A 14,148-nucleotide genomic window follows, 5' to 3' on the forward strand; every position below is an offset into this window, starting at 1 on the left:
AAAATCAGCTTGGACCCAACAGGGATTTGGGAATTTCTATGGGAATCTCTGCCAAAATAAATCCTAAAAATCCAGTTTGGATCTGTAAGGGATGGGGGAAAATTCCTTCTGAAATAAATCCCAAAAATCCAGCTTGGATCTGTAAGGGATTGGGCTAATTCCTGCCAAAATAAATCCTAAAAATCCAGATTGGATCTGCAAGGGATTGGGGAAATTCCTGCCCAAATAAATCCTAAAAATCAGCTTGGACCAAGCAGGGATTTGGGAATTCCTATGGGAATCTCTGCCAAAATAAATCCCAAAAATCCAGCTTGGATCTGCAAGGGATTGGGGAAATTCCTGCCCAAATAAATCCTAAAAATCCAGATTGGATCTGCAAGGGATTGGGGAAATTCCTGCCCAAATAAATCCTAAAAATCAGCTTGGACCAAGTAGGGATTTGGGAATTCCTATGGGAATCTCTGCCAAAATAAATCCCAAAAATCCAGATTGGATCTGTAAGGGATGGGGAAATTCCAGACAAAATAAATCCTGAAAATCCAGCTTGGATCTGCAAGGGATGGGGAAATTCCTGCCCAAATAAATCCCAAAAATCCAGATTGGATCTGAAAGGGATTGGGGTAATTCCTGCCAAAATAAATCCCAAAAATCCAGCTTGGATCTGTAAGGGATGGGGAAATTCCAGACAAAATAAATCCTGAAAATCCAGCTTGGATCTGCAAGGGATTGGGGAAATTCCTGCCCAAATAAATCCCAAAAATCCAGATTGGATCTGAAAGGGATTGGGGAAATTCCATGGGGGAGGGGCCATAAATCCCAAAAATCCTGGTTGGATTTGGCTGGGACTGGGGAAATTCCAAAGGGATTTCTGCCACAATAATTCCTAAAAATCCAGGCTGGACCCGTCAGGGATTGGTGACAAGGACACGAGACATCAGACTACTTTTATTTTATTTATTTTATTGAATTTTATTGAATTAAATTTTATTTTATGTTATTTTTTATCACCTTCCCCCTCTCCCACCTCCATCCCCCAGTGCTGCAACCCCAGGAACTGCAGGAAATTCCGAGATCCAGGAATAAATTCCATTTCTTGGGAATGGTTCAGGGCTCTGGTGGGGTTTGAACCCCAAAATTTAACCCCAAATTTGGGGGGTTCCCACAGCTGCGGGGTGCAGATGGGATTTTCTGGGATCCAGGGAGGATTTTCCTCCTTCCAGAGAGGATTTCTGGGCTCCTGGAGGAATTTTTTGTGTTCCAGGGGGAATTTTCTGAATTCCAGAGGGGATTTATGGGTTCCAGAGGGGATTTTTCCCTGTCCCAGAGGGGATTTCCAGATTCCAGGGGGATTTTTTGGGGTTCCAGGGGGGATTTTCCCTGTTGTAGAGGGGTTTTTATTTGGGTCCCAGGGGGAATTTCTGGATTCCAGAGGGGATTTTCCCTGTCCCAGAGAGTTTTTTTGAGTTCCAGAGGGGATTTTCCCTGTCCCAGAGGGGATTTTTTGTATTCCAGAGGGGATTTTCCCAGTTCTAGAGGGAATTTATGGGTCCCAGAGAGGATTTTTCCCTGTTCTAAAGGGGATTTTTTGGATTCCAGAGGGAATTTTCCCTGCCCCAAAGGGATTTTTTTGGGTTCCAGAGGGGATTTTCCCTGTCCCAGGGGGATTTTCTGGATTCCAGAGGGTTTTTTTGGGGTTCCAGAGGGGTTTTTTTGAGTTCCAGAAGGGATCTTTTGGGTTCCAGAGAGATTTTCCCTGCCCCAGAGGGATTTTTTTGAGTTCCAGAAGGGATTTTTTGGGTTCCAGAGAGGTTTTCCCTGCCCCAGAGGGATTTTTTTGGGTTCCAGGGGGGATTTTTTGGGTCCCAGAGGGGATTTTCCCTGCCCCAGAGGGATTTTTTTGGGTTCCAGAAGGGATTTTTTGGGTCCCAGAGGGGATTTTCCCTGCCCCAGAGGGATTTTTTTGAGTTCCAGAAGGGATTTTTTGGGTCCCAGAGGGGATTTTCCCTGCCCCAGAGGGATTTTTTTGAGTTCCAGTGGGGATTTTTTGGATCCCAGGGGGGATTTTCCCTGCCCCAGAGGTTTTTTTTTTGGGTCCCAGAGAGATTTTCCCTGCCCCAGAGGGATTTTTTTGGGTTCCAGTGGGGTTTTTTTGGGTTCCAAAGGGGATTTTCCCTGCCCCAAAGGGATTTTTTGGGTTCCAGAGGGATTTTTTGAGTTCCAGTGGGGATTTTTTGGGTCCCAGAGGGGATTTTCCCTGCCCCAAAGGGATTTTTTTAGGTTCCAGAGGGATTTTTTTAGGTTCCAGAGGGATTTTTTGGGTTCCAGAGGGATTTTTTTGGGTTCCAGAGGGATTTTTTTGGGTTCCAAAGGGATTGTTTGGGTCCCAGAGGGGATTTTCCCTGCCCCAGAGGGGATTTTTTTGGGTTCCAGTGGGGTTTTTTTGGGTTCCAAAGGGGATTTTCCCTGCCCCAGAGGGATTTTTTTGGGTTCCAGTGGGGTTTTTTTGGGTCCCAGGGGGGTTTTTTTGGGTTCCAAAGGGATTTTTTGGGTTCCAAAGGGGATTTTCCCTGCCCCAGGCTCAGGCACTGGGTGCATATTGCAGGGCCAGGCGGTCAAAGTCGTTCTCCTGCAACCACAGCCAAAAAGAAACGGATTTCATTAATTATCAATTAATTATTATCAATCAACCCTCCTCAAATTTCCATTTATCACCTCTCCTCCAGCTGAACACCCCAATCAGCTCCCCAAACCTCAATTAATTCCAGCAGCAAACCCCATTTATCCCTTTTTTTGCCATTTGCTGCTTTTCCTTTTCCCTCTCCCCAAATTCCCTCTCCCAGTTTTTTTTTTTGGGTTTTTTTTTTTTTTTTTTTTTTTTTTTTTTTTTTTTTTGTTTTGTTTTGTTTTTTTTTTTTCAGTTTTTTTCCAGTTTTTAACACAATTTTCCACCTGGATTAAAAATCTGCACCTCAGGCAGATTTGGGATTCCCAAAAGGGCTGGAAAACCTGAAGGAGATGGAGCTTGGGATTTGTTTGTAAAGCACCCCCTGGCTCCATCAGAACTGGGGGAAAATTCAATTTATTTGATTTATTTTTATTATTATTTCTCTTTTCTCCCATTCCCTACCTTGGCCTGGTACTCCTTGATGAAGGGATGGCTTTTGTGAGCATCTTTCAGCTGGGACAGGTAACGATTGGTGACCTGGGAGGGACAAAAAAATTCCATTTTGAGGTGGCAGAGTGGAATAAATCCCACCTAAATGTGGTTTTTTTTACACCTAAAATCCTGATTTTTCTCAGTTCCAACCAGTAGGAGCCACGCACGCCCTTGAAATAAAAAATAAAACACTTCAAAATCAACTTTCAGTGGTGGTTCCATGTAAAAAAAGAAAAATAAAATCAGGAAGAGCTGAACTTAGAGCTCTAAATGTTGTTTTGTTTTTTTTTTCTGCCCCGTTTTTTTTTTTCTCAACAATTCTGGAATTCTGGGATGGTTTGGGTTGGAAGGGACCTTAAGGAAAGGGCAATTCCATGGGAAAGGGCAATTCCCAGTGTCCCCAAGAGTGCCCTGGGGCTGGGAGACCCCATTAATCCCAAAATGAGCCCAAAATTGTCCCATTTATCCCAAAATTGTCCCAAAATTATCCCAAAATTGTCCCATTTACCCCAAAATTGTCCCATTTATCCCAAAATTGTCCCAAAATTATCCCAAAATTGTCCCAAAATTATCCCATTTACCCCCAAAATTGTCCCATTTACCCCAAAATTGTCCCAAAATTATCCCAAAATTGTCCCATTTATCCCAAAATTGTCCCATTTATCCCAAAATGAGCCCAAAATTGTCCCATTTACCCCCAAAATTGTCCCAAAATTATCCCAAAATTGTCCCATTTACCCCAAAATTGTCCCATTTACCTCCAAAATGATCCTATTTACCCCAAAATTACCCCCTTTATCCCAAATCTTACTGGTTCTGACCCCATTTATCCCAAAATGGTCCCAAAATTATCCCATTTATCCCCAAAATAACCCCATTTACCCCCAAAATTGTCCCATTTTTCCCCAAAATGACCCCACTGACCCCACAGTGCCCCCATTGACCCCACAGTGCCCCCATTGATCCCACAGTGCCCCCATTGATCCCACAGTGCCCCCACTGACCCCACTGACCCCACAGTGCCCCCAGTGACCCCACAGTGCCCCCAGTGCCCCCACTGACCCCACAGTGCCCCCACTGACCCCACAGTGCCCCCATTGATCCCACAGTGCCCCCACTGACCCCACAGTGCCCCCATTGACCCCACAGTGCCCCCACTGACCCCACAGTGCCCCCATTGACCCCACAGTGCCCCCATTGATCCCACAGTGCCCCCAGTGACCCCACAGTGCCCCCAGTGCCCCCACTGACCCCACAGTGCCCCCATTGACCCCACAGTGCCCCCATTGACCCCACAGTGCCCCCAGTGCCCCCACTGACCCCACAGTGCCCCCATTGACCCCACAGTGCCCCCACTGATCCCAAAGTGACCCCATTGATCCCAAATCCTGATGGTTCTGACCCCAGTGACCCCACAGTGCCCCCATTCCCCCCTGCCCCCATTTCCCCGCTCACCTCCGGGGCCTTGCCCAGGTGCTGGGACAGCACCACCAGGTTCAGCAGGGTCTCAGGGTGCCCACTGTCCTGGGAAATACAGCCAAATGAAATTACATTAAATTAAAAACAAACAAAAACAAAAAAAAAACAAAAACAAACAAACAAAAAAAACAAAAAAAAAACCAACAAAAAAAAAAACAACAAAAAAAAACCACAAAAAACCCCAAAAAAACCCAAAAAAAATCAAAACAAAACAATAAAAAACCCACAAAAAAAACCCCCAAAAAACCAAAAAAAAACCCAAAACCCAAAACGCAATAAAATTTAATAAAATACAATACAATTCATAAAATATAAAATAAAATACAGTTGAATATGAAATAAAAACTAAAATAAAGTACTAGAATACATTAAAATGAAATAAAACGAAGCGTTATAAAAATTAAAAAAGCAATATAAAATAAAATAAAATAAAATAAAATAAAATAAAATAAAATAAAATAAAATAAAATAAAATAAAATAAAACAAAACAAAACCACTCTGCAATCCCAAGCACAGCAAGGCAGATCCATAAATTGCCACTGCTGTGGATTTGAGCAAGAAAATTCCTAGGAATTTGGGGTGTCCATGCAGGGATTTCGGGTGTCTCTGTGGGCTTTGGGGTGCCCCTGTCCCTGTGGGGTTTGGGGTTGGGGTGTGGGGTACCTTGTCCCTGTGGGCTCTGGGCTGTCCCTGTGTGATTTGGGGTGCCCCTGTGGGGTTTGGGGTTGGGGTTTGGGTACCTTGTCCCTGTGTGATTTGGGCTGTCCCTGTGGGGTTTGGGGTGTCCCTGTGGGGTTTGGGGTGTCCCTGTCCCTGTGTGATTTGGGGTGCCCCTGTGGGGTTTGGGGTTTGGGGTTGGGGTTTGGGTACCTTGTCCCTGTGGGCTCTGGGCTGTCCCTGTGGGGTTTGGGGTGTGGGGTTGGGCTGTCCCTGTGGGGTTTGGGGTTGGGGTTTGGGTGTCCCTGTGGGGTTTGGGGTGTGGGGTTGGGCTGTCCCTGTGGGGTTTGGGGTGTGGGGTTGGGCTGTCCCTGTGGGGTTTGGGGTTGGGGTTTGGGTGTCCCTGTGGGGTTTGGGGTTGGGGTTTGGGTGTCCCTGTGGGGTTTGGGGTTGGGGTTTGGGTGTCCCTGTGGGGTTTGGGGTTGGGGTTGGGGTGTCCCTGTGGGGTTTGGGTTTGGGTGTGGGTACCTTGTCCAGCGCCTCGTGCAGCAGCCCCTCGGCCTGCTCCCAGCGGCCCTGCGCCATGGCCGCGGCCGCCTGCCCGTTGAGCAGCAGCAGCGAGGGGCAGCTCCTGTCCGCCAGCTCCTGGAACGTGTAGAACGCATCCTGCAGCTTCTCCCCGCCCTGCAAGGCACACAGGCTGGGGAATCCCGGGAATTCCTGAGCCACAGCCACAGGGGCATGGGAATTCCTCATTTACATCCCTGGGAATTCCTGAGCCACAGCCACAGGGGCATGGGAATTCCTCATTTACATCCCTGGGAATTCCTGAGCCACAGCCACAAGGTCATGGGAATTCCTGATTTCCATCCTTGGGGTCATTCCAGGACTGGGAATTCCTGATTTACATCCCTGGCCTGGGAATTCCTCATTTACATCCCTGGGAATTCCTGATTTACACCCTCAGGGTCATGGGAATTCCTGATTTCCATCCTTGGGGTCACCCCTGGCCTGGGAATTCCCGATTTAAATCCTGGGGTCACCCCTGGGCTGGGAATTACTGATCCACAGCCACAGGGGCACCCCTGGGCTGGGAATTCCCGATTTCCATCCTGGGGGTCATGAGAATTCCTGATTTCCATCCCTGGGGTCACCCCTGGGCTGGGAATCCCTGCACAGGAATTTATTCAAAGGAAGCCCAGGCTGACTGGCCCTGGGTCCCAGGAACTGGAGTTTATTTCCATCCCTCCTGCACTCCCACACTCAGCGGTTCTGCCTCATCCCCAAACATCCTGAAGGACATTTTGTGTCCTGGAGCCTGGGACGTCTTGGGGATGTTCTGGGGATGTTTTGGGGATGATCTGGGGACGTTCTGGGGATGTTCTGGGGACGTTCTGGGGATGATCTGGGGACGTTCTGGGGATGTTTTGGGGATGTTCTGGGGATGATCTGGGGATGTTCTGGGGACGTTCTGGGGATGTTTTGGGGATGTTTTGGGGACGTTCTGGGGATGTTCTGGGGATGTTCTGGGGACGTTCTGGGGATGTTTTGGGGATGTTTTGGGGATGTTTTGGGGACGTTTTGGGGATGTTTTGGGGATGTTTTGGGGATGTTTTGGGGACGTTTTGGGGATGTTTTGGGGACGTTTTGGGGATGTTTTGGGGATGTTTTGGGGACGTTTTGGGGATGTTTTGGGGACGTTCTGGGGATGTTTTGGGGATGTTTTGGGGACGTTTTGGGGACGTTTTGGGGATGTTCTGGGGACGTTCTGGGGATGTTTTGGGGATGTTTTGGGGACGTTCTGGGGATGTTCTGGGGATGTTCTGGGGACGTTCTGGGGATGTTTTGGGGATGTTTTGGGGACGTTCTGGGGATGTTCTGGGGATGTTCTGGGGACGTTCTGGGGATGTTTTGGGGATGTTTTGGGGATGTTTTGGGGACGTTTTGGGGATGTTTTGGGGATGTTTTGGGGATGTTTTGGGGACGTTTTGGGGATGTTTTGGGGACGTTTTGGGGATGTTTTGGGGATGTTTTGGGGACGTTTTGGGGATGTTTTGGGGACGTTCTGGGGATGTTTTGGGGATGTTCTGGGGACGTTCTGGGGACGTTCTGGGGACATTTTGGGGATGTTTTGGGGATGTTTTGGGGATGTTTTGGGGATGTTTTGGGGACGTTTTGGGGACGTTTTGGGGATGTTTTGGGGACGTTCTGGGGATGTTTTGGGGATGTTCTGGGGATGATCTGGGGATGTTCTGGGGATGTTCTGGGGATGTTTTGGGGACGTTTTGGGGACGTTCTGGGGACGTTCTGGGGATGTTCTGGGGACGTTTTGGGGATGTTCTGGGGATGTTTTGGGGATGTTCTGGGGACGTTCTGGGGATGTTTTGGGGATGTTCTGGGGACGTTTTGGGGATGTTCTGGGGATGTTTTGGGGATGTTTTGGGGATGTTCTGGGGATGTTTTGGGGATGTTCTGGGGACGTTTTGGGGATGTTCTGGGGATGTTTTGGGGATGTTCTGGGGACGTTCTGGGGACGTTTTGGGGATGTTTTGGGGACGTTTTGGGGATGTTTTGGGGATGTTTTGGGGATGTTTTGGGGATGTTTTGGGGACGTTTTGGGGATGTTCTGGGACCACCTGGCTCCTCCTGGGAGGAGCGGGCACCCACCAAGGCCAGGTTCACCCAGGCTGTGGCCAGCTGGGTCAGCGTCGCGTCCTCATCCTGCTCCTGCATTTTCTTCAGCTCCTTCCTGCAGGAAAAGTGGGAATCACAAAGGAAAAGGGATTTTAGCACAAAACCAAGAAATCTAGGGGTTTTCACCTTGAGTTTTCCATGTTTTATTTTGCCAGGAGAGGCCTGGTTGGATTCCTGGAAAAGGGGAAGGAGAAGGGAAAAGAGAAAGAAAAGGAGAAGGAAGAAATGAAAGGGGAAAGGGAAAAGGGGGAAAGGGGAAAAGGGGAAGGGAAGGGAAAAGGAACAAGGGAAAGGAACAAGGGAAAGGAACAAGGGAAAGGAAAAAGGGAAAGGAAAAAGGGAAAGGAAAAAGGGAAAGGAAAAAGGGAAAGGAAAAAGGGAAAGGAAAAAGGGAAAGGAAAAAGGGAAAGGAAACAGGGAAAAGGAACAAGGGAAAATAAATGGAAAAAGGGAAAGGAAATAGATAAAATATAAAAGGGAAAGGAGAAAGGAAAAAGGCAAAATATAAAAGGAAATAGGAAATATATAAAAGGAAAAAGGGAAAATATAAAAGGAAAAACGGAAAGGGGAAAGGAAAAATATAAATGGAAAAAGGGAAAATATAAAAGGAAAAAGGGAAAAGGAAAAAGGGAAAAGGAAAAAGGAAGGTCCAGTCCCACCTGGCCAGGTCGAGCCTGTCGAGCTTCAGCAGGATCTGGACCATCATGGCCAAGCTGCAAGGGCAGGAGCAGAGGGATGACCCCAGGCCCAGCCGGGGCAGCCGGGCACATCCCGGAATTCCCATCCCAGCAACGGCTGCAGGGGCTGAGAGCCTCCTGGGATGGGCCTGAGGGTCCCTGCTGACCCCAAACCCCACCTGGGATGGGCCTGAGGGTCCCTGCTGACCCCAAACCCCACCTGGGATGGGCCTGAGGGTCCCTGCTGACCCCAAACCCCTCCTGGGATGGGCCTGAGGGTCCTTCCTGACCCCAAACCCCACCTGGGACAGTTCTGAGGGTCCTCCCTGACCCCAAACCCCACCTGGGATGGGCCTGAGGGTCCTTCCTGACCCCAAACCCCACCTGGGACAGTTCTGAGGGTCCTCCCTGACCCCAAACCCCACCTGGGATGGGCCTGAGGGTCCTTCCTGACCCCAAACCCCACCTGGGACAGTCCTGAGGGTCCCTGCTGACCCCAAACCCCACCTGGGATGGGCCTGAGGGTCCCTGCTGACCCCAAACCCCACTTGGGACAGTCCTGAGGGTCCCTCTCCACCCCAAACCCCACCTGGGATGGTCCTGAGGGTCCTTCCTGACCCCAAACCCACCTGGGACAGTCCTGAGTGTCCCTCCTGACCCCAAACCCCTCCTGGGATTGTCCTGAGGGTCCGTCCCAACCCCAAACCCCACTTGGGACAGTCCTGAGGGTCCCTCCACACCTGGGACAGTCCTGAGGGTCCCTCCTGACCCCAAACCCCACGTGGGATGGTCCTGAGGGTCCTTCCTGACCCCAAACCCCACCTGGGATGGTCCTGAGGGTCCTTCCTGACCCCAAACCCCTCCTGGGACAGTCCTGAGGGTCCCTCTCCACCCCAAACCCCTCCTGGGACAGTCCTGAGGGTCCCTCCCCACCCCAAACCCCTCCTGGGACAGTCCTGAGGGTCCCTCCCAACCCAAACTCTGACCCCTGGAGCTGCTCCCAGCTCCCTCCCAGCTCAAACCCCACACAGATCAATATCCAAACTCTCCCATTCCCCATGGGAACTGCAGGAAAAAAAAAAAAAAAACAACAAAAAAACCACACCCCAAATTCCCAAAAGCTCCTCCTCTGAGAAGGAGCCTCTGGATGCTTCCAGAGGTGCTCAGAGCGAGCCCAAAGGGCAGGCAGGGGGTGCCTGGGGGTGTGGGGAGGATGTGACCCCCTTTGTGGGGCTGCCTCACCACTCCAGGCTGTCCCCCTGGTGCAGGGCACGCAGGGCAGCCTCGGGGTTCTGCTCGTGCAGGTAGATGGAGGCTGCCATCAGCAGGAAGGTGCAGTTGGCCACCTCCACGCTCTTGGCCATCTTCTTGTCCAGCTCGGCCACGATGGAGTCCCTGAGGGGGGACGGGGGGGAATGGGGGGTGGGTTTGGGGAGAAAATGGGGGGAATGGGGGAGAAAATGGGGGAGAAATGGGGGAGAACAGGGGGGAGAAAATGGGGGAGAACAGGGCAGAAAATGGGGGAGAAAATGGGGGAGAAAATGGGGGAGAAAATGGGGGAGAAAATGGGGGAGAAAATGGGGGGAAACGGGGGAGAAAACGGGGGAGAAAACGGGGGAGAAAACGGGGGAGAAAACGGGGGAGAAAACGGGGGAGAAAACGGGGGAGAAAACGGGGGAGAAAACGGGGGAGAAAATGGGGGAGAAAATGGGGGGAAATGGGAGAGAACGGGGGAGAAAATGGGGGAGAAAATGGGGGAGAAAATGGGGGAGAAAATGGGGGAGAAAATGGGGGAGAAAATGGGGGAGAAAATGGGGGAGAAAATGGGGGAGAAAATGGGGGAGAAAATGGGGGAGAAAATGGGGGAGAAAATGGGGGAGAAAAGGGGGGGAAACGGGAGAAAATGGGGGAGAGAATGTGGGAAAACAGGGGAGAAAATGGGGGGAAAACAGGGGAGAAAATGTGGGAAAACAGGGGAGAAAATGGGGGAAAACAGGGGAGAAAATGGGGGAGAGAATGTGGAAAAACAGGGGAGAAAATGGGGGAAAATGAGAGGGGGGAAATGGGATAAAATGGGGGAGAGAATGTGGGAAAACAGGGGAGAAAATGGGGGGAGGAAATGGGTGGAAACAGGGGAGAAAATGGGGGAAAACAGAGGAGAAAATGGGGATAAAATAGGGGAGAGAATGTGGGAAAATGGGGACAGAATGGGAGGGGGAAAATGGGATAAAATGGGAGGAGGGAAATGGGATAAAATGGGGGAGAAAATGGGGGGAAATGGGGGGGAGAATGGGGGGGGAATGGGGGAAACCGGGGAAAAGGGGTGAGAAAATTGGAGAAAAAATGGGATAAAATGGGAGAAAAGGGGGGAGAAAAGAGGATAAAGCAAGAGTAGCTGTGGCTGCTCCACCCCTGGAGCATCCTGGAACACTGGAAGGTGCCCCTGGATGATCCCTAAACCTCCCTCCACCCCAAAAGCTCCTGGAACTGCAGGAATTTGCTGAGAGCCCGCAGATGCCCCCAGGGAAGGGGCAGATGTCCCCAGGGAAGGGGCAGATGTCCCCAGGGAAGGGGCAGACACTCCCAGGGAAGGGGCAGACACTCCCAGGGAAGGGGCAGATGTCCCCAGGGAAGGGGCAGATTTCCCAGGGAAGGGGCAGATGTCCCCAGGGAAGGGGCAGACGCTCCCAGGGAAGGGGCAGATGTCCCCAGGGAAGGGGCAGATGTCCCCAGGGAAGGGGCAGATGTCCCCAGGGAAGGGGCAGATGTCCCCAGGGAAGGGGCAGATGTCCCCAGGGAAGGGGCAGACACTCCCAGGGAAGGGGCAGATGTCCCCAGGGAAGGGGCAGACACTCCCAGGGAAGGGGCAGATGTCCCCAGGGAAGGGGCAGATGTCCCCAGGGAAGGGGCAGACGCTCCCAGGGAAGGGGCAGATGTCCCCAGGGAAGGGCTGGATCCTGGCTCACCTCTGGCTCTCGCTGGCCAGGAACTGAGCAAACATCCTGACTGCCTGCAGCTCGGGGCTGCAGCTGCCCTTGAGCTCGTCCAGCACCACACCAAACTTCCTCTGCAGGGCACGGAGACAGGACCAGGGGGAAAGGAGGAGGAGGAGGAGAAGGAGAAGGAGGAGAAGGAGGACAAGGAGGACAAGGAGGACAAGGAGGACAAGGAGGACAAGGAGGAGAAGGAGGAGAAGGAGGAGAAGGAGGAGAAGGAAAAGAAGGAAAAGAAAGAAAAGAAGGAAAAGAAGGAAAAGAAGGAAAAGAAGGAAAAGAAGGAAAAGAAGGAAAAGAAAAGAGGGAAAAGCAGGAAAAGAAAAGAAGGAAAAGCAGGAAAGGAGGGGAGAGAAGGGAGAGAAGGGAGAGAAGGGAGAGAAGGGAGAGAAGGGAGAGAAGGGAGAGAAGGGAGAGAAGGAAAGGCAGGGAGAGCAGGAAAAGGAGAAAATGAAGGAAAAAAAGGGCAGGGAGAGAAGGGAGAGCAGAAAAGGCAGGAAAGGCAGGGAGAAGAAAAATAAGGAAAAAAAATAAAGGAAAAGAAAGGAGAAGAAAGAAAGGAAAAGAAAGAAAGGAAAAAAGGGAAAAGTGGGAAAAGAGAGGAAAAGAGGGAAAAAGAGGGAAAAGACGGAAAGGTGGGAAGGAAAAAGAGGGAAAAGAGGGCAAAGCAGGAAGAGAAAGGAGATCAAGCTTTGAGAACTCTCAGGGATCTGGGATTGGGATGGGAATCCCAGGACTCAGGGAATGGATTTGGGATAAGGGATGGAATTCCAGGATTTAGGGAATGGATTTGGGATAAGGGATGGAATTCCAGGATTTAGGGAATGCATTTGGGATGGAATCCCAGGATTTAGGGAATGGATTTGGGATGGAATCCCAGGATTTAGGGAATGGATTTGGGATGGGAATTCCAGGCACAGGGAATGGATTTGGGATGGAATCCCAGGACTCAGGGAATGGATTTGGGATAAGGGATGGAATTCCAGGATTTAGGGAATGCATTTGGAATGGAATCCCAGGACTCAGGGAATGGATTTGGGATAAGGGATGGAATTCCAGGATTTAGGGAATGGATTTCGGATAAGGGATGGAATCCCAGGATTTAGGGAACGGGTTTGGGATGCAATCCCAGGACTCAGGGAATGGATTTGGACTGGGAAGGGGAGCCTGGGTGGGATTTGGGAGGGCATTCCTGGCTGGAATTCCCAGAGCAGCTGTGGCTGCCCCGTCCCAGGGGTGGCTCAGGCTCACCTGGGCGAGGTATGCCCGGAACAGGAACACGTCCCTCTCCACCTCCTGCTCGGGGCTGCCCGGCTGCACCAGGGGAGGGAGAGCACCAGGGAGAGCCCTCAGGGCCCTGGGCACCCCAGAGCAGCAGCCCCACTGAAACCTGCCCCATAAAACCCATCCCATAAAACCCACCCCACTGAAACCTGCCCCATAAACCCACCCCACTGAAACCTGCCCCATAAAACCCATCCCATAAAACCCACCCCACTGAAACCTGCCCCATAAAACCCATCCCATAAAACCCACCCCAGAGCAGCAGCCCCACGGAGCCACCCCACTGAAACCTGCCCTACAAACCAACCCCACTGAAACCTGCCCCATAAACCAACCCCACTGAAACCTGCCCCATAAAACCCATCCCATAAAACCCACCCCACTGAAACCTGCCCTACAAACCAACCCTAAAGAAACCTGCCCCATAAACCAACCCCACTGAAACCTGCCCTACAAACCAACCCCACTGAAACCTGCCCTACAAACCAACCCCACTGAAACCTGCCCCATAAAACCCATCCCATAAAACCCACCCTACAGCAACAGCCCCACAAAACCCACCCCACACAAACAGCCCCACACAAACCCACCCCAAACCCACCCCACACAAACAGCCCCACACAAACAACCCCACACAAACAACCCCACACAAACAACCCCACACAACAGCCCCACACAAACAACCCCACACAAACAGCCCCACACAAACAACCCCACACAAACCCACCCCACACAAACAACCCCACACAAACCCACCCCACACAAACAGCCCCACACAAACAACCCCACACAAACAACCCCACACAAACCCACCCCAAACCCACCCCACACAAACAGCCCCACAGAACCGCTCCCGGCCCCGCCGCTGAGCGGCCCTCAGGGAGCCGCGGCGGGTCCCGGGCAGCGCCGCCCGCCGTGCCCGACCTTGGCCCGCTGCGCCTCGTTGATGGCGGCCTGGTAGGCGCCGATGTAGAAGTTGTTGCGGAGGTCGAAGAGCTCGTCCGCCTCCCCGGCCGGCGCCGCGCCCGCCCCGGCCGCCATCGCCCTCAGACACGTCCCCGGAAGCGCCCGCGCCGCGGGGGCTGCCGGGAGCCGCCGTCTCCATGGAAACCGCCAATAGCAACGCGAGGAGGCGGATACGTCATGCAAAGCGACGCGCGGTTGCCGGGAGTGGGCGGGGTTAGAGCGAGCCGGCCAATGAGCGGG

At 51.6% G+C, this 14,148-nt stretch overlaps 1 protein-coding gene across 2 annotated transcripts; it reads right to left on the reverse strand.

The window, feature by feature from the left end:
- Positions 1-2,473: 2,473 nt before the first annotated feature.
- On the reverse strand, positions 2,474-14,024 carry COPE (COPI coat complex subunit epsilon). Of its 2 annotated transcripts, XM_053966144.1 has the most exons (10): positions 13,867-14,024; positions 12,910-12,972; positions 11,632-11,732; positions 9,908-10,060; positions 8,648-8,701; positions 7,962-8,043; positions 5,823-5,978; positions 4,613-4,681; positions 3,128-3,202; positions 2,474-2,626 (listed from the first exon to the last, which is right to left on the reverse strand). In XM_053966144.1, the coding sequence occupies exons 1-10, from the start codon at positions 13,981-13,983 to the stop codon at positions 2,579-2,581; spliced, it is 918 nt and encodes a 305-aa protein (XP_053822119.1). In that variant the 5' UTR covers positions 13,984-14,024; the 3' UTR covers positions 2,474-2,578. The 2 variants fall into 2 exon arrangements, with proteins under 2 accessions (XP_053822119.1, XP_053822120.1); XM_053966145.1 differs by lacking the exon at positions 5,823-5,978.
- Between the last annotated feature and the right edge of the window lie 124 nt (positions 14,025-14,148).

The sequence above is a fragment of the Vidua chalybeata genome, chromosome 27, assembly GCF_026979565.1.
Source record: "Vidua chalybeata isolate OUT-0048 chromosome 27, bVidCha1 merged haplotype, whole genome shotgun sequence".
Lineage (NCBI taxonomy): Eukaryota > Metazoa > Chordata > Aves > Passeriformes > Viduidae > Vidua > Vidua chalybeata.

Excerpts from the sequence above, each read along its gene's own strand:
- COPE (XM_053966144.1), bottom strand. The coding sequence starts at position 13,983 with ATGGCGGCCGGGGCGGGCGCGGCGCCGGCCGGGGAGGCGGACGAGCTC. Across the intron at positions 10,061-11,631 it reads CTGGCCAGCGAGAGCCAGAG|GGACTCCATCGTGGCCGAGC; the intron begins GTGAGCCAGGAT and ends GTCCCCCCTCAG. Across the intron at positions 4,682-5,822 it reads TGCACGAGGCGCTGGACAAG|GACAGTGGGCACCCTGAGAC; the intron begins GTACCCACACCC and ends TGTATTTCCCAG.